This window comes from Salmo trutta, chromosome 27, assembly GCF_901001165.1.
Source record: "Salmo trutta chromosome 27, fSalTru1.1, whole genome shotgun sequence".
Classification (NCBI taxonomy): domain Eukaryota; kingdom Metazoa; phylum Chordata; class Actinopteri; order Salmoniformes; family Salmonidae; genus Salmo; species Salmo trutta.
In genome coordinates this window covers 7,229,305-7,253,926 of record NC_042983.1, presented here as the reverse complement: position 1 = coordinate 7,253,926, position 24,622 = coordinate 7,229,305, and the positions used below count along the sequence as shown (strand labels likewise).

Here is a 24,622-nt window from a genome sequence, read left to right as displayed (position 1 = left end):
TTGTAGCTGGAAGCAGCTGATTTATTATTGAAAATCTACAAAGGCGTACAGAGGCCCATTATCAGTACCCGCAATAGTACTCGCAAAACAATAGTACCCGCAAAACACAAGTGTCACGACTTCCACCGAAGTCGGCTCCTCTCCTTGTTCGGGCGGCGTTCGGCGGTCGACGTCACCGGCTTTCTAGCCATCGCCACTCCATTTTTCATGTATCCATTTGTTTTGTCTTGTTCCATGCACACGTGTTCCCCAATCAATATACATGTATTTATTCCTCTGTTCCCCATCATGTCTTTGTGTCAGATTGTTTGTGTTACGTGTTTGTTTTTGACGCGCCAGACTGGTTTGTTTTTTCCGTGATATTTCACCAAGATGTTTATTGTTAAACATAATTCTTGTGAGTGTTTTGCGCGTTTTTGCACTTTTGCCTCAATAAAGTGTGCGCCTGTTTACAAATCTCTGCTCTCCAGCACCTGACTTCGCTACCAGTACGCACACACCTGACAACCAGTCTCAACGTCAACATTAAGAGGCGACTCCGGGATGCTGGCCTTCTAGGCAGAGTTCCTCTGTCCAGTGTCTGTGTTCTTTTGCCCATCTTAATATTTTATTTTTATTGGCCAGTCTGAGATATGGCTTTTTCTTTGCAACTCTGCCTAGAAGGCCAGCATCCCAGAGTCGCCTCTTCACTGTTGACGTTGAGACTGGTGTTTTGCGGGTACTATTTAATAAAGCTGCCAGTTGAGGACTTGTGAAGCATCTGTTTCTTAAACTAGACACTCTAATGTACTTGTCCTGGGTCTGCAGCCCAGAGTCTTCAGTGGCGGTCTGCAGCCCAGAGTCTTCAGCGGCGACCTTTAACCTAGAGTCTTCAGCGGGCGGTTGGCGGTCCAAAGCTTCAGGCGATGATCCACGGTCAGGTTCCTCCAGACACACAGAAGCGGGGGGATCAGCGGGTGGTGGGGGTGCTACACCCCGAACCAGAGCAGCCGCCAAGTACAGATGCCCACCCGGACCCTCCCCTATAGGTTTAGGTTTGCGGTCCGGGACAATGACATTTCTAAGTGACCCCAAACTTTTGAACGGTAGTGTATGTAAATGTGATATTTCTGTATTTAAATTTGCAAACTTTTTAAAAACATGTTTTCACTTGGTCATTATAGGGGTATTGTGTGTATAGGGGCAAGGAAAAAATATATTGAATCCATTTTGAATTCAGTCTGTAACACAACAAAATGTGGAATAAGTCAAGGAATACTTCCTGAAGGCACTGTATGTAGAGCAGTAGGTATATTAGAGTGAGATATGTCAAGAATCCAGTATATAAATAAATATGCGGTGTGTATAAAGTGTAACTAAAATGCAATGTAGAGTGGTAGAAATATTAGAATGAACTATGTCGAGAATACAGTATGTAAAAACATAGTACAAAACCCCAAAGCTGTCAGGAATCCCGCTTCCTGAGTCTGTTTTCTGCCTGAGCTGACTGTTTTTTTGTTTTGGAGTCTTTTGTCTGAGGTTCCTGAACGCACCCTGTCTGGTTGCCAGTTGACGAAGCTAGGCGGGAGAACTTTTGATTGCCCGCACCTGCATCTCATCAACCATCTGCACACCTGGTCCTGATCATCACCTCTTCATAAGCCCTGACCTGACATCCATTCCCTGCCGGATCGTTAGCAACGAACAGTATGTTGTGCCAGCGTATCAGCCTCATGTTTCTTGAGTGTGTTTTGTTATTCTGTACTTGTTGCCGGTTACTCACTCCCATTTACTCTGTCTACAGTCATTCTCCCGGAACATTCAACTCCCTTGCCTGGCCGTCGGTGGATTCAGTGACTTCATTGGATCAACCCATTCACTCTCATTAACTCACCTCCGCTGCCGTTCCGTCTCCTGGATTATTCAATTTACACATCAAGACTACCAATAAATACTCACCTTCATTTTACTCACCTTGTCCTGGTCTGCTTCTGGGTTCTGTCTTAGAGAATCGTGACAAAAGCAAAATTGATATAATTGGAGGAAATTAGCTTCTGGACCTGAGTCAGGAATATAAATTATAAATATGTATGTGAATGGTGTGTATGGACAGTATGTGAATAGATAAAGGTGTGTATAGCAGTAGTTATACTGTACTTTTCCTCTGTACCTTAAATATTTGTGGGTTTCAATATTGTTAGCACAAACACACTGTCCTCGACTCCTCCCCCCCATTCCATTCCTGCCTGTTTGTGGCAGTCTGCAGAGGGGAAAGGAGGCGGAAGAAGTGGAAGAAGTGCTCTGCTCCTGGACTAAACTCTTTTCACCTCTCCTTGCTTCTCCAGTGAGCTGCTGCTAAGATCTCCTTTTGATCTCTGCACCTGTTGCAACTCGTCAGCCAGGTGAAGGGGATTATATCTCTCTCAGCCATAACTTTTTCAGCTGTCGATCCAGGAGAGCTGTGGATCTCGTTTAGTTAAATTGCAGGACAATTGGACTGCTCTCCTTCCCTCTTCCTCCCTCCCTCACTATTTTCTTCTCTCTGTGTCCAGCCCTGTGGCTTGGAGCTCCAGAATCTTCCTCACCGGAGAGAAGGCATGGAACACTAGAGTAGAAAACTGAGAGGTAGAATTCTGTGGTAGAATTCAGATATAGAACACTTCGGTAGAATTTCTGAGTAGTGTTCTGAGCTGGAACTTTTAGCAAGATTTTGGGAAATCTGAACTAGAATACAGAGCTGGAATACTTAATCGGAACACTGAGCTGGAACTTTTCAGTGGAACATTGAGGTAGAATCCTGAGGCAGGTAGAGTAAGGAGGATGGGAGGTCATACTGCAGTGGTGTGTTTGGTTCTGCTGGCCCTATGCTGTGTGCTACTGCCCAGAGCAGGGGAGAGTGCAGGAGGCATTGTCTCTTTAGGCCAGGCTGTAGAGGAGATAGGGATGGAGGCCCTATATAGACAGGAGTCCCAGGATGAACCAGCTAAAGAAGAGGATCTCACAGAGACACAAAGCCAGACTAGCAAGGAAAAGAGAGCCACAGAGGAGGATGCCCTACCAGGTAAGAACAAAGCCAACACACTGGGCATAGACGTCAGTTCAACGTCCAATTTTTATTTACATTTGGTTGAGTTGTCAACTAGCGTGAATTCAACTCAGCCAAAAATGTCACCCTGTCATTGAGGTTAAAAGTTTGATGAAAAAAAATGCAAAATTCTCTTACGTTGAAGACTTTTTGCAAATCCGATCAGTTTTCCACGTTGATTCAAAGTTATCACATTGTATTTTTGGGTTGAAATGACATGGAAACGTTGATTCAACCAGTTTTTACCTAGTAGGAACATTCATATTATAATGCTATATATGTTACTAAGTGGAGAATTGGGTCCCATCTGAGTTGTGGCTAGAAACATGGATGGTTTTACCTACTAGATGGGACCCAATTCAGCTGGTGTACAGGCCTTTGTTCCAGCCCAGCAATAACACATCTTATCATCGTATCAGCTAATGATCAAAACCTTAGTAGTAGAATCATCAACAGTGTCTGGTTATTGGGCTGGAACAGATGCCTCCTTCCAGGACGAGGATTGGAGAACGTTATATGACATCATCAGGCATGGACAGGGCACAAGGCAGGTGGAGGAGAGTGTTGGTCTTGAAAGAAGCCAGCAGTTTCCTGAATTACCCACACACACCTTTCAGTCACTACGACAAGTCCAACAGTGTCCGCCCCGCACACACACCACATCACACCACACCACACCACACACACCATACAGTACTCTTACCTGTCTGTCTCCAGCTCACTCGTACCTGGACTGTCTCTTGGCCTAAAGCAGAGTAGACCTGGGACTGGGGAAGATTCAGTCTTCTGCAGTAACAGACCTGGCTGGGCTCTGAGCTCAGCATCTTGGAGACAGATTTGTACAGTCCACTTTTATTTTCTACTGTACTGTGCTGTACCACAGAACCCAGCTCCAAAATGGAAGGATTCACCCTCTGAGATGGGCTGATGATGTAGTGTTAGTTATAAAACAAATTTTGTTTCTGACTTTCACAGCTTACCATCGAGTAAACTTCAGCACACACATCTGTTGTTTTAATCAGTCCCATTCCCCAATTAAATTGCACTAAAACCTTGTATTTACATGGTAATTACATTAGCTAGTAGGTACTGTATAACTATTTTGTGGGTACACATTGTTACATGGTGCACCACAAACTATGTAAAACTGTCACGAATCCCACCGAAGGCGGTTCCCCTTCCTGTTCGGCGGTGCTCGGTGGTCGTCATCACCGGTCTACTAGCTGCCACCATCCCTTTTTGGTTGGTTGGGTCTTATTGTTTTCACCTGTTCCTTGTTGGGGTTTGATTAGGAGCTATTTAAGCTGGCAATGCCCGCTTGCTGTTGTGCGGGCTTGTTTCTCCTGTGTAGTGTTGGTGGATGTGTTTATTTGCTTTTACGCAGTACTGTAGTGGGTCCTGTTTTGGCCCGGTCTGGGTTTTGTGCCTAGTGTATTGGCGTGACTGTATTCAGTCCTGTATTAAATTGCATTCGTCCTACCCTCTGCTCTTTGCGCCTGATTCCTGCACCCACGCGTTACAAAAACTTACTACTACTGTTACAGGCTACATATTTATGGCTTGCACAATTGAAAAGATAATAGAAAAACCAACTACACAGAATCAGATTTCTTAAGGACAGGGACAGGACAATGTTGATGATGCTCTGACAGCGTGCCATTACAGTTTGACTGGGTTACTAATGGAGAGGAATATTGAATACACATGAATATGACATGAATACACAGCCTCTGTTCCACAGATACAGTTGAAGTCGGAGGTTTACATACAGTACACCTTAGCCAAATACATTTAACAATTACTGACATTTAATCCTAGTAAAAACGTAGTCTGGCTTTTTTATGGCGGTTTTGGAGCAGTGGCTTCTTCCTTACTGAGCGGCCTTTCAGGTTATGTCAATATAGGACTCGTTTTACTGTCGATATAGATACTTTGTACCGGTTCCCTCCAGCATCTTCACAAGGTCCTTTGCTGTTGTTCTGGGATTGATTTGCACTTTACACACCAAAGTACGTTCATCTCTAGGAGGCAGAACATGTCTCCTTCCTGAGCGGAATGACGGCTGCATGGTCCCATGGTGTTTATACTTGCGTACTATTGTTTGTACAGATGAACGTGGTACCTTCAGGCATTTGTAAATTCCTCCCAAGGATGAACCAGACTTGTGGAGGTCAAAAAAATAGTGATTTCTTTTGATTTTCCCATGATGTCAAGCAAAGAGGCCCTGAGTTTGAAGGTAGGCCTTGAAATACATCCACAGGTACACCTCCGATTGACTCAAATTATGTCAAATAGCCTATCAGAAGCTTCTAAAGCCATGGCATAATTTTCTGGATTTTTCCAAGCTGTTTAAAGGTAGAGTCAACTTAGTGTAAGTAAACTTCTGACCCACTGGAATTGTGATACAGTGAATTACAAGTGAAAAATGACTTGTGTCATGCACAAAGTAGATGTCCTAACCGACTTGCCAAAACTATAGTTTGTTAACAAGACATTTGTGGAGTGATTGAAAAACGAGTTTTAATGACTCCAACCTAAGTGTATGTAAACTTCCGACTTCAACTGTAGGTCACTGGCACAGGTATTCAAACAGCCACGAATAGAGAGAGGGAAATACCAATGAATACACTCCACTGACTTCTGTAGTTACACAACTTCTTGTTCCTGATAGAATAATTTGATATCTTGATGATAATAATCAATTCGCCTTGACTAATGCCCAAGGTTTGTAAGACAATGGGTTAAATAATTAGGCAAGGACTCAGCTTTCTGCAAAAGGTTTCTGTAGCTTTATTCAGAGAACGTTCTGAGGTCAGGATAACAAAACAGTCATTTTATAGTTCTTGCTTACTTACGCACATGCATTTACACACAAACTGTTGGTGACCTGCATCCCCCATTGACTTCCCACACTGTTTATCACTATCTAGCTCAGCCTGTTTCTTCCCTCAAGGTTAGGAACCCTTTGAAGTTTTACTCCCTTTACCATCTGTCCCCTACTCTCTACACTAATTACATACACACATTTCTTTCCCTCTCCAGTGGTTCCTGGACTTTCTGGGACTAATCAGACCAATCGATCACTACATTGATCATTACATTGATTATTCATTAACCATGCTGTATGACTAATAATTCATCATGGTTTATTGATTCATTTACCTTTATTAGATAATTCTCTTATCAGTTCCCCAAAACAATACAATACAATGCCCTCCGTGGCGATTTAAGCAGCACCATCAGTAAGTAGCACAAGAGCACAATTACATCCACATCCTATACGTAGCATGCAGCATACTGTAAATATGTACATTCAGAGGAAGTGGCAGAAAGAAGAAAATCTTTATATTTTATCCTTTACACATCAGATAGAAAAAAACACATGATTATGGAACGTTTTAATGCCATGTGACATTATGTAAATGTTTCTACATTAACCCAGATGAGATCTCCTTGACCTTGGGTGTGATGATATCACTGCAGTCCCTCTCCTTGATGTGTGTGTGAGTAGAGGACCCTGTTGTTTCACCATGCGAACAGAGTAGCTTTTCTTCAGCACAGGACACCGTCATCTCCTCTCAGTCACACATTCCCCCCCACCCCGTTAGCTCAGCTGTGCCCCCTGCTAGAGTGATTCTGTCTGGCACATTTCCCCATCCCCTGTCTGGTCCGGGATTTCGGTCTGTCTGTCTCTGTTTCCTACTGTTTTTCCTCTGTCACCATCTCTCTCTGCCCCCTCTCACTCAATCACTCTATTTCTATTTGTTTATCTGTCTCTCTATCTCTCATCAGTCTACTTCAGTAGCAGAGAGTTGGTGTTGATGTATAGCCTTTGTTTGAATGCCATCTTGTCATATCCTGGCATATCCGACTGTTATAGGATTGTTTTGTGCTGTTAAACCTGACATTTGACCCTCAGGAATCAACATGTCAAAATGACCAAGTTTATTAACTTTCCTTTCCCCCGTTGACACCAAGCCAGGGTCAGGAGAGCCGAAGAGGAAGAGGAGGGCAAAGGGGATAAAAAGAGGGGCAAGAAAGACAAGAAAGACAAGAAGAACAAGGAGCCCAAAGTGCCCAAGGCCACCAAGAAGCCTAAAGCAGACAAAAAGCCAAAGAAGGGCAAAGAAAAGGAGCCACGGACAGAAGCACCTACAACTCCACCACCCACAACTACCACACTACCACCTACAACTACCACACCACCACCTACAACTACTACAGAGGTGTACACAGAAGCAGGTAATGCAGTAACACACCACTTTACTACTGTAATCAACGTTTTCAATAAAAACGGACTAGAATTGGTTGATTAGATTTTTTATTGGCTTTGCATTGTGTGAGTAACAAAGTTGTTTGTAATCTTTTGATCTCTGTCCCATCTGAACCTGACCCATACCCAGACTACCCCTACCCAGACAATGGTGAGACCATGTGTACAGATGACAAACCATTATAGAATTTCTCTGAAGCCGGTGCCTCAGTGTTCTAATACCACTCAACACTTTATAGCATAGCCACTTTGTTTATGATCTTATTTGTACCTTAAAAAACCATGTGGATTTTGTTTTATATCTAGCTTAAAAAAATCTCCACACTAATAAAGTTACCTCTACTGTCCATGTGTCCCTCTGATAGAGGATGACTACTGGAAGCCAGATGAGGAGGAGCCCGCAGGCCCAGTGGTCGACCCAGAAGATGACTATTGGAAGGGAGAGGACCCAACGGCCACGCCCCCCACTCCTGTGGTGGATGGAGAGGTGGACAAGGGAGACGAGGACTACTGGGACGCCAGATGTATGTTTCATCCCCCTCTGTGTCCTAAAATGAATGATTCATTGACCGAATGAATGAATGAATCAGGGGAGAACAACTTCCCCCTTTCATTGAAGTCATGAAGTTCAAGGTCGACCAGGGTACTACAGGCTGTTATTGCCAGAAAGCAGGATCCTCCATTATAGGAAATGGGAAAATAGCAATCTTCATGGTCAGTATTCGTGCTGCTATTACATCAGATGTACAGTATGTCCTTGAATCGATTATTTTAAAATCACACACAGAATGCCTTTCTAGCCAATCAGAAACGAGTACTCAACAACGCTGTGGTATAAATAAGGATAATATTGAAATATCAGTATAATTTAGTGGAACTCAATATTAGGAAGGTGTTCCTAATGTTTGGTATACTCAGTGTATGTACACGGTCTATGGATGGAATAAATGAATGAATGAATGAATGAATGGAACCAAGGCATCAATGACAAACAATACTAATTTCAATTAACTTTACTAACTACTTCAAAATTATTATCAAAGTATTTTTTTTAAATACTAGCTATTAGTTTAAACGTGTACTATAGGTGTATAACCTACCAGCTCTCACAGTCTCACGTCAGAATTAGATGCTGCTGCTGCGCCTTCTTCACCACGCTGTCTGTGTGGGTGGACCATTTCAGTTTGTCCGTGATGTGTACGCCGAGGAACTTAAAACTTTCCACCCTCTCCACTACTGTCCCGTCGATGTGGATAGGGGGCTGCTCCCTCTGCTGTTTCCTGAAGTCCACGATCATCTCCTTTGTTTTGTTGACATTGAGTGTCAATCAAGCCTACCACTGTAGTGTCATCTGCAAACTTGATGATTGAGTTGGAGGCGTGCATGGCCACGCAGTCGTGGGTGAACAGGGAGTACAGGAGAGGGCTGAGAATGCACCCTTGTGGGGCACCAGTGTTGAGGATCAGCGGGGTGGAGATGTTGTTACCTATCCTCACCACCTGGGTCCCGTCAGGAAGTCCAGGACCCAGTTGCACAGGGCGGGGTCGAGACCCAGGGTCTAGGATTAAGGTTTGGGATAGGGTTAAAATTCAAAAACAACTTGTTATCTCTGGATTTCTCGTCCAGATCCACTCTAAATTGAACCCTTTATGATATTTGCCAACTGGACTCTTTAACCAATGAGTCAGGTTTTCCACCTTATATGATGAAAATCTCATCTCATGTGAAGGTTTGTCAGCAAAGCTCAGCTCATCTGTTCTTTGTGTGATAGCTGCAACAGGTTTTCATTACTTTTACTGTGTCCATAATTCCACTACTGTTTCACCCTACCATTTCTCCAGATTTCCACTCCTACAGTATCTCACTCTCCTGCACCTCTCAATTTCTCTCTGTTCTCACTCCACCATCTCTCTCCATTCTCATCCTCTCCTTTCTCTGATTTCTCTACTCTTACTTCTCCATCTGCCTCCTTCCTTACTCTCATGTGCCTCTTTGATCTTGCTCTCTCTTTTCTCTTTTGTGCTCTCTTTATTCACTGAGATCTCCATTCTCACTTTCTCGTTTTCTCCGTTCTCCAATAACAGACGAGGTGCCCGAGAATCTTCCTTTCCCTGATGGTAAAGAGGTCGTCCCCACAGAGAAAGATGACTGGAGCTACGCTGTTACAGGTGACTTACATCTCAATTAGTCAATCAGTCAGTCAGTCGGTCAATCAGTCACCGTTTAGAGGGCCACATTGTATGCTTCTATTCCTCCTTTCTAAGAATGAAAGACAACCCCTGTTTTAGGGTTTGTAGTGTGGAAGTAGATCCTGTAAACCATACGCTTAGACATAGATTCAATAAGATCAGCTGATGTTTTGGTGGTGTCTGAGGTGTAACTGTGTTGGAGCTGTCAAATCGGTGAGCAGCTGCTCTTGATCATTGTCACGAAGCCACACCCATCCCACTCACATTAGAATTTCAGAACGAGAAAGTGTAGGCTATATAGAAATAATGGCACTCAGAGACAGCAAGGGTTCAAACTGTAGAACCCAGTTTCTAGATTTCAATATAAAAATGTATTTTATCAAACAAAACTTTGCTACATTTTATCTCTGGGACCCTCAGGATGACAAATCAGAGCAAGAATACTGAATGTAAGTACATGATTTACCTTCAGAGTTGAATGTATCGAACCAGTTGCCGTGATAAAAGTGTTTTGTTGTTGTGCACTCTCCTCAAACAATAGCATGGTATTTTTTCACTGTAATATCTACTGTAAATTGGACACAGCAGTTAGATTATAAAGAATTAAAGCTTTCTGCCCATATAAGACATGTCTATGTCCTGGAAAGTTGTCTGTTATTTACAATGTCATTCTAGTCACATCAGTGCATGTTAGCAACAACCGTCACGGTTTAGGGACACCGATCCCGTAGAGGTTAATGCAACTCTGTGCAGCCAATGCCAATGTCTGCTTTAGGCATAATGCCTGGAGACACTTGTGGATTTGATAGCTCTAACGCAGTTCCACCTCCAACATCGCCAAAACAACCTCTATGCTGATGTCGGCTAAAGCGGATCAGATTGAATAGAGCTCTTAGTCCAGGGAATGACATCAGAGTAGGAGGCTAGATCATCACCCTGCTTTTTAGAGGAGAGCGAGTGGGTGAGAGTGTAGTTCTAAACAGTCAACGGCTTTTCATGGTTTTGTTTTTGAGCAAGAAGCCTTTCACAAGATGGCTGCTCTGTTATATTCCTTGTAAACTTAAATTAAACATTTAACTAGGCAAATAACAGGCAGCGTGTTATGCTAGCTTTATGTGGGTCCAAACAGAGAGTGTCTGTTGTGGATGCAGAAATAAAGGCTCTGTTCCACCATCACTGTAGTAGAAAATTACTGTATTAATGTTTTGAAAGCTTCAGAGAGCTTTGGAAGGCACACATTAAACCAAAGAGACTCTCTCTGTTATGTGGTTTAATAATAATAATAGATTAGTACTACTAGACAGGCTGCCAGTCTGTTTCTGCTTGAGCCAGGTTGTTGTGGTTTTGCCATGGCAGTTATGTACTGTTGAATCAATGCAGAAACAGTGTGCTACTCAGTCTAGGCTACTGGAGTGATGTGTTTGTGTTTTCTCCTTCCAATACAGAGGAGCTTGTTACACCACCACCCACCTATGAAAGCCCATGGTACGAGGAGTATGACTACGGGCATAGTGGTAGACAGAGTATGTACACACACGGGCACACACACACAGTCCTTGTGGGGACCAAACAATTGATTCCCATTCAAAATCCTATTTTCCCTAACCCCTAAGCCTAACCCTTAACCTAACCCTAACCTTACTCATGAATCTAAACCTAACCCTTAAACCTAATTCTAACCTTAACCATAATTGCAACCCTAAACATAACCCTGCGAAATGTCTCCACTTGTCTGTATTTTCCTTGATTTACTATCCTTGTGAGGTAAAACCAAAAACACACTGACACACACAAACACACACACATGCACTCTGCACTGTAAAATAAACCCTTGGCCAAATCTTCACTAGAAATATGTTTTTCATTTCAATGGGACCCTGCGGTGAAATAAAGATTAGACACAATAAAGAATAAAGAACTGGCCCTTTACCACGGAGTCAAAAGTAATGGAACTACACTTCTCATTCCCCACAAGAATGAAAAAAAAGAAGTGCATACTGTTTCAATTATATGGTCTGTTGTCTAAGTTTGGGTTAAGCAAGACTTTGGCAGCTGATGTTCCAAACTCCCAAATAAGAAAATGCCAAGTAACTGGAGCAAACAACAGTCAGATCAAGATTATTACCCCCTTCAAACACTTTGTCATGTGGCAAACCTTAAGAAACACCTGGGCCTGTTCAGGAGGGGAAAACGTTATAGAATGTTTGTGTATATTATGATTGTCTGTCAGATACAATAGGAAATCATGACTTTATCTGTTATTCTATCTGCAACGTTCTAAATGTTTCACTCCACTGAAAACACCCCGCATACACAGTATACTGTTACATGTAATGGGGAGGTGGGGGAAAGTAACCTCAAGTTCATCCATGATTGTTTTTCCCTCCTTGTTTACCACAGCGAAAAAACAGGAGGAGAGAGAGAACCAAAGGAAAGAAAAGGAGAGAGAGGATAGAGGTATTGTGCACAGCCTTTTTTCCATTATGATCTACATGACTGTGATCTATCTATCTTCAGTTGTAGATACTTCACATTATACAGTAACATTTACATGTTGGTCATTAAGCAGACACTCTTATCCAGAGCAACTTACAGTTAATGCACTCACAGAAAAATTCTGGGTTAAAAACAACCCAATTTGGGGTTTTTGGTAACCCAGCGCTGTGTAAATATTGGATAGAATTCACACTGGGTTATTTTGACCCAGTCAACCGATTGGGTTGTGTGAATAACTCAACATGTTGGGTTGTTGGGATTACCCAAACATTAATTTAACGATCAGTTGGGTTTTTATTAACTTTCATTCTGGGTTGACGAGCAATTTTTGGGATCATGTTGATTTTTTTAAACAAAGTCCACAAGACACAGAACTCCCTTTTGCAAAACAGTAAATGCATTTTCAAAATATAGATGCCTTCTCAAAACATAAATACATTCATCAAAACTATATTATATCTTCGAAATTGCAAATACATTCATGAAAAGAACACAACTGCCCTGCAAAAAGATTAACGCAACCATACTTTTGTCCAAACAGACAAAACAGAAAGTTAGTCTTTCTTTTAAAAAGCCCAGTAGATCAAAACATTTTCTTTGCATTCACTAAATCATGATGATCAAAATTGGAAGTGCAAAAGTATACTAAAGTGCAGAATTATGGGCAATTACTATCCTTTTATGCATATTTCACCAAACAATTTCATACTTAAATTTTATCCCTGATAAAAATGTTTTAAAAAATAAGCACATTGTGCAGCATTCATTCATGGGTATCATCACAATCCATTTCCATGTACAATTACATAGGTTAGTTTGCTCATAGTTTTTTAGTTTCCAATTAGGTACAGAAACACAATCCCACATTAGAAATAGGAAAGGTGAATACAATGGAGGAACACAACTGATATGAATGTACAGTATAGGCCTCAATCCACATCAAAGCAAAACTCTATAATGGAAGGTGAAAAATAAAAATAAAAAATACTTTTTTTTTTTTACAAAACAACAAAGTGACCCAATGTCTGCAACCCAGCAGGTGGGTCAGCCAAACAACCCAGCATTCTTTAGTGTCCATTAAACTAAGGTAGGTAAAACAACCACATATCAGAGTCATTGCAAGTAAAACTTAGTAACACTGCAATGTCATACTTTGCACTGTCAAAGCTCCCAGTCAAGCAGATGAACACGTCACTCACAGATTCATAATGTAGTGGAGGAATATCAGTCCCTAATGGTTCATGTTTCCGCTTAAAGCGAATGAGGAAAAAAACACAGATATCAGTCTCTACCTGGGCATTGCAAACATGTAGCTGTGAAGCTTCAGTATGGCTTCACTTGCTAAGACGAGGGTCAAAAGTTAATTCTATCTAGAATAGGACAAATCTGAACCATGTTGTGAGGGAAGGAAAGGTCGCTGGTTCGAATCCCTGAGTCAATTAGGTGAACAATCTGTTGCTGTGCCCTTGAGCAAGGCACTTAACCCTAATTGCTTCTGTAAGTCCCTCTGGATAACAGAGTCTGCTAAATGACTTAAATGTAAACCTATTTAACCTGTATTGGTGCATGGAAGAAGCTTTGAGCTGGAGCAGAAAGAAAGGGAGAGACGGGACAGCAGAGATTACAGAACATGCTGGAAGGAAAGATGAGGGAAAAACAACATAAGGGATAGAAACAGAGGAGTAGCGAGTCTAACAGTAATGGAGGGGAGAGATGTTGAAATCACGAGCTTAGAATGAAGATCAAAACACTCGGGATAAGAACCAACAGCTGTTGCCACATGTTCCATTCTGTACTGTACCTCCTGCACAGCGAGGAGAGTAGAACCAGCTAAATGTATAATCAGAATGGAACCAGGGGCTTTTGTCTATGGGAGATTACACTGAGTGTACAAAACATTAAGGACACCTGCTCTTTCCATGACATAGACTGACCAGGTGAATCCAGGTGAAAGCCATGACCCCTGATTGATGTCACTTGTTAAATCCAATTTAATCGATGTAGATGAAGGGGGGACACAGGTTAAAGAAGGATTTTTAAGCCTTGAGACATGGATTGAATATGTGACAAAATATTTAAGTGAATGGGGTATGGTAGTAGGTTGCCAGGCGCACCGGTTTGTGTCAAGAACTGCAACGCTGCTGGGTTTTTCACGCACAACAGTTTGCCGTGTGTATCAAGAATGGTCTGCCACCCAAAGGACATCCAGCCAACTTGACACAATTGTGGGAAGCATTAGAGTCAACATGGGCCAGCATCCCTGTGGAACGCTTTAGACACCTTGTAGAGTGGGGGACGGGGGAGGCATACTCTGTCCACCACTATCTGTGATTGCACATGTGTATGTAGAACAAAATCACATTTAATACAAAATGTGACAGATTTCTCATCCAGTTAGATATATTGACACTTTTAGCAGGGTTACCCATAAAATGTGACTGGTGGTTATGAAAGTTTGGATACAAATTCAGGAATGTGCTGATTAAATTCAGATTATTTTTTCCTCAGTAAATCTAAGACAGGCCGTTATGAAAGTTTGGATACAACAGTTCCTCATTCGCACACTGTTGTATCCAAACTTTCATAACGGCCTGTCTTAGATTTACTGAAGAAAAAAATAACAATCTGAATTGAATCAGCACATTCCTGAATTTGGAGAAACAGAATACATCTGGTTTCCTTCCTATCTGCAATGTGAAGGCATGCGGATCCTCTGAGGCATTACTGCATTTGTCGATACACACACACACACACACACACACACACACACACGTGCACGCACGCAAGCAGTCACACAGAGAATCCATTACTGGGATTGTAGTTAGTGATTGACAATGGTGCTGTTTGACAGAGAGAGCTCAGCAGAGGGAGGAGGAAGAGAGGGCCAAAGCCAAGAAGAGACCACATGTATTCAAGGAACCCAAAAGTAGGTAACTTGCTACCATCCAATGATACAATACTCGGTTAGCAAGAGTTTTAGCAAGAGCTTAAGAGCTTTTCCATTGTGGTTTGAAGTTTTTGTGATGTGTGTGTGTGACTGAGATGTTTTCCCCTGGTGGCAGAGTGTCCTCCCCTGGGTATGGAGTCTCATAGAATAGAATCAGACCAGCTGCTGGCCTCCTCCATGTCTCACCACCGCTACAGCCAAGCCAGGGCACGACTCAACATACAGGTAACCCTAACCCTTACACACTAACACTAACCTTCACACACTAACCCTCACACACTGACCTTAACCTTCACACACACTAACCCTCACACACACTAACCTTAACCTTCACACCAGGGGCGAAAATCTGATATCAACTTTGGAGGGGACAATTACATGAAATTTTCTCAAGAGCAATTCCTGAGGGGGACACCAAAAGTAGTGCTGTAACACATAGCCTACATTGTAATGTGGTAAATGTATATTGAGGAACCAAAGAAATAAGGTGTTTGCCGTACTCCTAACTACCGGTACCCAAAACTACACAACTAATCACAACAGCAATACCATTGCCTTTAACAAATCTTAGTTCAGTCACCAGTTTAAGTTGAGAGTGGGGGTATCCATGGCATTTTCCAATTATGTTCCTATTTTACAAGTCAAAAAAATTGAGAACCTTTCATAATGTTGCCAAACAAAGACTCAACAAACTTACCTGAGACTCCCTGTCTCTGCTAGTCTGTCCCTGCATATCTGTCCCCAACTCTGCTGTCTGTGTGCCATCTGTTGCCTGCTCTGCCTAATCACATCATTGTGAAACATTTCCAAAAGAATTTCATTTCTTTCTTATGAACATTTTATCAACTAGTCTTTGAGATATTAGGCTACTAGGGTTCTTACTATGCGTTTTGGTGTATTGAAAAATACTCTGATGTCCGTCTTTTATTTTTCTGCCATTTTTCAACCTGGCTGGCTGGCTGGCTACACACACAGTGTGTAGGTTATTTACAGTAGGAGATGGGCTTCTATCATCTTTAATCATTCTATTTGGGCTTCGATCTAAAAGGTAGCTAGCAAATGTGAAACGGATTAAAATGACAAGAGTTGACAGCTGTATGAGCTCACCATTTACACAACATATGCTGCAACCTTTTGTAATTTTAATAGTTTGTTTCATATTGGCTGGCTTCCAACAATAGCTGAATTTGCAAAGCTAGCGAGCACCAATTCAGTTTCAGTGGTGTTTGCTATAATCTTTGCTACCCGGGTTAAATAAAGGTAAAATAAAATAAATAAATAAAAGTTCCCTTGCGACAATTTAGCTTTTGCAACGAGACCATTAAATATATTTAAGACAATGGTAGAAGAGAGTGTAGTTCTGTTCAGTTTGGATTTCAGTTTATTGCTAACCTTATCACAGGGACTTTGAAGCACTAACTTACATCATCTGCATGCTGATCTTGGAATAAATTGACGATAGCAAAGATTCCATCTTTGACGACGCCACATAAATGGAATAGGTACTAGCTAGCTTAATAGTTAATATTTGCGTGCTAGCTCTGCATATTCAGCTAGTGTGTGTGCGCGATCGACTGGATTAACCTCACGTCAGTTACGTGCATTGAGTGCCTTTCAGACAGTAGATACAACCTCTCTGTTACCTAGCAAGCTAAGGAACTGGCAGTGGATCAAACCGTTGTGAGGCAAAGGGTGGGGGGGTCGCAATCTTTTGAAACTTAAAAACGCGCTATTAAGTGTCTATAATCAGCACAATTGCTTTCATTGCGTATTATTAATATTATTTACATAACATAGTTATGTTTCAGTGATACATTGGGGGGGACAAATCAAATTTTTCCCAGGATGGGGGGGTCGTGTCCCCCCCATGCCCCCCGGGATTTCCGCAGCTGCTTCACACACTAACCCTCACACACTGACCCTAACTCTCACACACTAAGTCTAACCCTCTCACACTAACCCATAACCCTTATACACTAACCCTAACACATTGACTAGCCCTAAGTCTCAGTACTGCTCCAGCCAACACAGAGCATGACTCAACATGCAGGTAGACTCCTCACACTAATTCAAACCTGACGGTGAGCCCCCTTACCCACATCTCCAACACTGTATGGTTTCCATGGTTTCCAGGCTTCGGATGATGAGGAGGAAATGCATGGTGGGGCGTGGTGTCCTAACCCAGAGGACAATATTCACTGGTTTGAGATGGACGCTCGCAGAGCAACAGAGTTTACTGGGATCATAACACAGGGACGAGACTCACGCAACGAGTAAGACACACAAGCACACACACACACGTTTATTTTACTATCCTTGTGGGGACCAAAACATGCGTTCCCAATCAAAATCCTATTTTCCCTAACTCCTAACCCTAAACCTCAACCTTAACCCTAACCCCTAACCCTGAAACTAAATCTAACCCTAACACATAATCCTAAACCTAATCCCTAAACTTAATTCTAACCCTAAAATAGCCTTTTTCCTTGTTTTACCCTCATTGGGAGGACTTTTGGTCCCCACAAGGATAGACAGACCAGACCAGACCAGACCAGACCAGACCAGACAGACAGACAATTTCAGACATATCAAAGACAAAATGGTGACAACATTTGTGTGCGTCTTTCTGTTTCAGGATTGACTTTGTGACATCGTACTACGTGCAATTCAGTAATGACAGCAGAGAATGGAAAACCATCCATGACGGTTACTCTGACTGGGTGAGTCTGTCAGCCTCGCTGCTTCAAATGTACTTTGGTCCCAGGGTTCACTCTCACGCTCTTTTTATGGGGCACAAAAGTTCACCATGTCAAATATATTTGTCTCTCCCTCCCTCTCTCTTTACCCCCCTCCTCCCCTCTCTCTGTCTCTAGTTGTTTTTTGGTAACTCTGATAAGGATACCCCTGTGCTGAATCAGTTAGCTGAGCCCATACTAGCACGCTACATCAGAGTTATCCCTCAGAGCTGGAATGGTAGTTGCTGTATGAGGCTGGAGGTACTAGGCTGCCCACTGCCTGGTGAGTGACACACGCACCCACCCTACTAGACTTCTGGTCCCCACAAGGATAGTAAAACATAAAACACTGTGCATTTTCATTTCCTCAGACCCCACCAGTGCCTACCAGAGGCTGCAGAATGAGGTGACTCCCGTCCAGTACCTGGACTTCAGACATCACAACTACTCAGACATGGTCACGGTGAGACGGAACATTCCCATTTCAGGGGACTTCAAACCTTAAGGTCGTCAGTACCACCTGTTTGAACTTGAATCAGATCTAATGTTTTGTCTGACAGATTGTGACAACTGACTTCAACTCTGTCTTGACACTTTGGGGATTCATTTAATAAGATTTGTTGTGCTTGAACAAAGACTTGCACAGACTCACTGAAGGTGTCCCGGGTCAGGGCTGGTAACTGCTGCTTTCCCCCGTGTGTCTCTTCTGGTAGATGATGAAGTCTGTGTCTGAGGAGTGTCCCAACATCACCAGTATGTACAGCCTGGGTCGCAGCTCTAACGGACTGGACATCCTGGCCATGGTGATATCAGGCAACCCCACAGAACACGAGATAGGTGGGATGAAACCAATATTGTGTCTGTGTCCACAGTTTTCAGAACATGCACCCATTTAGTTATTCCAGGCTAACTGCACCCCTTTGTTATTCCAGGCGAACTTTCATAGAAAGCTCTGTACTCGTGTCCCCTCAAGCTTGGAAAGACAATGACAATCTGTGTTTTTCTCCTTAGGTGAGCCGGAGTTCCGCTACACGGCCGGTCTCCATGGAAACGAGGCGACGGGGCGGGAGATGGTTCTTCTTCTGTTGCAGTACCTGTGTAAGGAGTACAATGATGGCAACCCCAGAGTGCGCCGCCTGGTGGAGGGAATACGTATCCACCTGGTGCCCTCACTCAACCCTGATGGGCAGGAGAAGGCCCTCACAGTGGTCAGTACTGGATATTATACGGTTCATTCTTGAATTGCGGTGGTAAATATTGTCCCTTGACTTTGGCACCATGTAAAAACAATAAAAAAATGACAAACATTAAAAAGAATATTCTTATTTTATTTCACTGTTATTTAATAAGAAAACATATGTAAGTCCTTTATACTGCAAAACAACTATTTGTATGCATTGTTGAAACTACTGGGGGCTAGCAAATTGGCTTGCCCCATTGGCGATGTGTAGGGGTGTAGTGACATGTTTTGGGGTTTAGAGATACTGTATCTATCTATTATTTTGAATGCTAGACAGTAAACAAAAGTATTTAATATTGTTTACTTTAGAGCTCCCAAACTCAACTCTGGACCTTGAAGCCAGTTCCACTGTATTGTTTCATTGTTCCCCTCTAATCAGGGACTGATTTAGACCTGAGACACCAGGTGGGTGCAAATTACTTATCGGGTAGAACAGAAAACCAGCAGGCTCTGGACCTCGTAGGGTAAGAGTTGAATACTCTTGCTGTAGATCAATAAAAACACCTATTGTTTTACTAGTATAATGTGTGTCCCTCAGTTTTATGTCATTGGTGTTACCACTTTGAAAATCGCTGATTACAAAGATATACAAAGACCTTGAGCATTTTCTCCCGTGGCAAACTGTTATTGAGGGAGGGTTCTATATTAAAGAAAATTATTAGCTTATCACGACCTTTCAGTATGTCATAAATTTGAGAATTTCATTCATCATTTTGCGTCACTTGGTGTCAGCCAGTTTAAATAAATGGAAATAATTAATCACTTTAGTAAATTCTTTTTAAAGGATTGACCTTAGATTTGAGCATTTGTGGCCTCCATTTCAGAAAATCCTCATTGGTGTTACTACTCCACCGGTGGCACAATGTTATCATAATAGTAAAAACATATTTGAAATCATTAAGCTACCATATTAGTTGATTTAGAATGGGAAGATGTACCCAACTACATTTAAATACAAAATCAAGTAATTATTTTCCAAAATGCCATTCCAAAATGCCGCCATAATTCAAGAACGACCCTTACAGGGAAATACAGCCTGTATTTATACTTTACACTTCCAGGGTGCAAATCTGTTTTCTTCTATTAAGGAAAAGGGGTGCCAGACAGTTTCTGATTTAGCCAACTTATTGTCCTGTAGGAAAGTATTGTTGTATGCAGGAACAGTCTAGCGCCCAACTTTATTTTCCTCAAGAGAAGAAAACATATCTCATATGTTAAGTCAAGACTAGAGACATTGACGCAAATCCTAAGACGTTTGGTTTTAACATGTTGATATTACTGCAGTAAATATGCAGTCCATATCTCCATAACATCCTGTCCCATTGACACCACAGGGTTCCGAGCTGAGTGGTTGGACAACGGGCCACTGGACGGAGGACGGCCATGACATCTTCCAGAACTTCCCTGACCTGAACAGTGTTTTGTGGGATGCCGAGGACAAGGGCATGGTGCCCAAACTGACCCCCAATCACCATGTCAAGATCCCTGCAGATCAAGAGGGGGATGACAGGGTGTGTGGAGGAAGGAGGTGGAATGAGGGAGGGAGGGAGGGAGCGAGTGGAAGGTAAGGGAGAAAGAGAGGGGATGAAGACAGGAGGGGAGAAACAGGAGGGAAGGAAATGTAGATGGTGTGAAGAGCAGAGACAGTACAAGCAAGTCCATTTCTCTGTTTATCAACTTAACAAGGGGACTTGAGTGGCACAGCGGTCTAAGTCACTGCATCTCAGTGCTAGAGGTGTCACTACAGACCCTGATTCGATTCCAGGCTGTATCACATCCGGCCGTGATTGGGAGTCCTATAGGGCAGCGCACAATTGGACCAACGTCCTCCGGGTTAGGGTTTGGCCGGGGAAGGCCATCATTGTAAATAAGAATTTGTTCTTAACTGACTTGCCTAGTTAAATAAAAAAAGATGGCTGCTGTTTGTTCTTCTTGTCCTGCAGATTGCTGTGGAGACTCGAGCCATCATCTTGTGGATGGAGAGCCACCCATTCGTACTGGGGGCCAACTTCCAGGGGGGAGAGAGGTTCGTAGCGTACCCCTACGACAATCACCGCCTAACCAAGACCGCCGGTGCAAGCACCAGAGAGGGCAAGAGAGAGAGGGCACAGAGCCGCAAGAAGAGACAGTACGAGGCTCTTTCTCTTCCTGCACTCTTGCTATTTTTGGCAGGAGTAATAATGATATGAAACCAAATAAACAATCAACTCAATTTAAATCATTCTTCTAGGTACGAGGAGTTTGAGGAGCCGGTGGAAGATCATAGAAACAGGGGATACCAGCAGCCAGAAGAAGACCAGTATAACAGGAGATACCAGCAGCCGGAGGAGGAGTGGAGGGGACATGGCTATGGCCACAGGGAAGAGGAAGAGGAGGATGACAGAGGGAGAGGGGGGTACGCAGAGCCTGAGGATGAACCCAGGGCCACAGCAGACGCCTCCTTTTTCAGGTGTGTAGCATGAAGTAAATGTTTTTATTTAACTAGGCAAGTCAGTTAAGAACAAATTATTATTTACAATGATGGCCTACACCGGCCAAACCCGGACGACGCTGGGTCAATTGTGCGCCGCCCTATGGGACTCCAAATCACAGCCGGTTGTGTAACAGCCTGGATTCAAACCAGAGTGTCTGTAGTGACACCTCTAGCACTGAGATGTAGTGCCTCAGACCGCTGTGCCACTCGGGAGCCCAAGTTAACCACAGATCTAGGATCAGATTACCCTATCTGACTGTGTGTGTGTTTGTGTGTTATAGGTGGTTGGCCATCTCTTATGCCTCTACTCACCTGTCGATGACATACACTTCCCATGGCTCCTGTCACGGCAATGACATCACTGGAGGCATTGGAATTGTCAATCGCGCCAAGTGGCAGCCCGTCACAGGAAGTAAGGACCGACAACATCCCTTTTCTATTCCATTGTTATCTGCTGTTCATTAAGACATTACATACAGTAGTTCAAAAAGGTTGAAACCTGTAATGTAACATTGATCAGAGTAAAGGACCCAGTTTTGGGGGCAATGGTGCACTCTGGTGGCTCATCATTTGCATTGCAGGTTCTCATTGCCACCTGTCTTCACCCCCTCTCCCTCCACCCTCAGGTATGAATGACTTCAGCTACCTGCACACTAACTGTCTGGAGCTGTCAGTGTTCCTGGGCTGTGATAAGTTCCCCCATCAGAGTGAGCTGGTCATTGAGTGGGAGAAGAACAGAGAGGCCATGCTCACCTTCATGGAGCAGGTACACACACAGACACACGTATGCACACACATAGAAACAATTAACACAATTTAGAGTATACCAAACACACACACGGTCCTGGAGTGTGGCCGTAGAGCAGTGGTATTCAAAGCTGGGGTCGCCAAAATGTAATATACTGTATATATACAGTGCATTTGGAAAGTATTCAGACCCCTTGAATTTTTCCACATTTTGTTATGTTACAGCCTTATTCTAAAATGGAATTAATTTAAAAAAATCCTCAATCTACACACAATACCCCATAATGACAAAGTGAAAAGAGGTTTTATAATTTTTTGCAAATGTATAGAAAAAAAATACCTTATTTACATAAGTATTCAGACCCTTTCAATGAGACTCGAAATTGAGCTTAGGTGCATCCTGTTTCCATTGATCATCCTTGAGATGTTTCTACTTGATTGGAGTCCACTTGTGGTAAATTGGACATGATTTGGAAAGGCACACACCTGTTTATATAAGGTCCCACAGTTGACTGTGTATGTCGGAGAAAAAACCAAGCCATGAGGTCGATGGAATTGTCTGTAGAGCTCCGAGACAGGATTGTGTCGAGGCACAGATCTGGGGAAGGGTACCAAAAAACGTCTGCCGCATTGAAGGTCCCAAGAACACAGTGGCCTCCATCATTCTTAAATGGAAGAAGTTTGGAACCACCAACACTCTTCCTAGAGCTGGCCGCCTAGCCAAACTAAGCCATCGGGGGAGAAGGGCCTTGGTCAGGGAGGTGACCAAGACCCCAATGGTCACTCTGACAGAGCTCCAGAGTTCCTCTGTGGAGATGGGATAACCTTCCAGAAAGACAACCATCTCTGGGATCGCAAGAAATTATTGTGGGAAAAATGGGGTCCCCACTGAAAAAGTTTGCATACCACTGCAGTAGAGTGACTGACCTTTTGAACCCTGGTTTTCACCCCACCCAGGTGCAGCGTGGGATCAGGGGCGTGGTAAAAGACAATGAGGGGAACCCCATCGCTAATGCTACAGTTTCTGTAGAGGGGGTCAACCATGATGTCTCTACAGGTGGGTACAGTGTCTGGCTTTGTGTTAACCATGTCCCATAGCCTACGGCCCTTGGCATTCTGACTGCTGTGAACACATGAATGTAGCTATGCACTGTTATATTGGTATATTCATTAAACTACAGCTGGGGTAGATATTGGTAACAACCTGTTGTCCCTTCCCCCTGAACAAACCTACATGCAGTGGACGTCCAGGAGCCTGCCAGTGCTATCTTTACTGAGTGTGCAGTCTAAGCCCTCTCCTCTCTGCTTCCTCCACAGCTGTAACAGGGGACTACTGGCGCTTGTTGAACCCAGGTGAGTACCGTGTGACGGTGCGGGCAGAAGGCTTCGCCCCCCTGACCAAGCTGTGTGTGGTGGGCTACGAGGCAGGGGCAATTACCTGCAGCTTTAACCTGGCCAAGTCCAACTGGGACCGCATCAAACAAGTGGGTACTGCTACACCTACAATTAGAGTGTCTATTAGCTACTTTAGAGCCATTGAAGCACTATATAAATGCTATCTATTCATCCACAGATCATGGCCCTGCACGGCAACAAGCCCATACGCCTGCTCAGCCACGGCAACGGCGGAACAAGACGGAACACGCCCTCCAATGGTAACAGTCATGTGGAGTATCCCAGCTTTGCACTCATGATTGCTTCTGAGACGCGTCACAATCGAAGGCAAGAGCTAGGGCTCGACCGCCCCCATCATCTACGGAGACGACAAAAACGTTGCCCCTGACGACCACGCCGGTTCCCACGACAACAGAGGCAGAGCCCACCACTGCTTGGTACGACTCGTGGTTCATAGGAGAGGGGCAAACGTCGGCACCGGAAAGTTTCACGGACTCCATCTTGGATTACAAATACGAGTACAAGATCGACGATTACTAAACTAAACACCAAGGCCTTGTTCCAATACATTTCCAATACATCCTTCTTCCCCACTTCCTTGAAGAAATCAAGGTAGGAAGGAAGGAAGTATGCATTCTAAGGTATTTGAACAGGACCGATGTCATAGTCCTGAGCCCAGGCTGTTAACTCAATTCTTAGAGTAGACAAATAAGTGACCCCTTATTAAAACGTTGGGGCTAGGGGGCAGTATTGAGAATTTTGAAAAAAATATGTGCCCATTTTTAACTGCCTCCTACACCAACTCAGAAGCTAGGATATGCATATTATTACCAGATTTGGATAGAAAACACTCTGAATTTTCTAAAACTGTTTGAATGGTGTCTGTAAGTATAACAAAACTCATATGGCAGGCAAAAACCTGAGAAAAAAAAAGAATTTTGTGGCTGTACTATTTTTTTGAGTCATTGTTAATAGATCACACAGTGAGAAAGGATTCATTTCGCACTTCCTACGGCTTCCACTAGATGTCAACGATCTTTATAAAGTTGTTTGAAGCATCTAT

The 24,622-nt window shown here is 43.2% G+C and overlaps 1 protein-coding gene across 1 annotated transcript; it reads left to right on the top strand.

Annotated features, from left to right (window-relative positions):
- The first annotated feature begins 2,251 nt into the window (after window positions 1–2,251).
- LOC115164218 (inactive carboxypeptidase-like protein X2) lies at window positions 2,252–24,328 on the top strand. The gene is made up of 23 exons (XM_029716480.1): window positions 2,252–3,040; window positions 7,043–7,306; window positions 7,468–7,488; window positions 7,703–7,861; window positions 9,422–9,505; window positions 10,972–11,049; window positions 11,927–11,983; window positions 14,874–14,948; window positions 15,085–15,194; window positions 17,103–17,242; window positions 17,605–17,689; window positions 17,843–17,987; window positions 18,076–18,167; window positions 18,418–18,541; window positions 18,716–18,912; window positions 20,279–20,455; window positions 20,888–21,072; window positions 21,175–21,393; window positions 21,699–21,829; window positions 22,044–22,183; window positions 23,122–23,221; window positions 23,482–23,648; window positions 23,738–24,328. The coding sequence occupies exons 1-23, from the start codon at window positions 2,800–2,802 to the stop codon at window positions 23,945–23,947; spliced, it is 3,201 nt and encodes a 1,066-aa protein (XP_029572340.1). The 5' UTR covers window positions 2,252–2,799; the 3' UTR covers window positions 23,948–24,328.
- The last annotated feature ends 294 nt before the right edge of the window (window positions 24,329–24,622 follow it).

Excerpts from the sequence above, each read along its gene's own strand:
- LOC115164218 (XM_029716480.1), top strand. The coding sequence starts at position 2,800 with ATGGGAGGTCATACTGCAGTGGTGTGTTTGGTTCTGCTGGCCCTATGC. Across the intron at positions 9,506-10,971 it reads CTGGAGCTACGCTGTTACAG|AGGAGCTTGTTACACCACCA; the intron begins GTGACTTACATC and ends CTTCCAATACAG. Across the intron at positions 18,542-18,715 it reads CCCCACAGAACACGAGATAG|GTGAGCCGGAGTTCCGCTAC; the intron begins GTGGGATGAAAC and ends TTTTCTCCTTAG.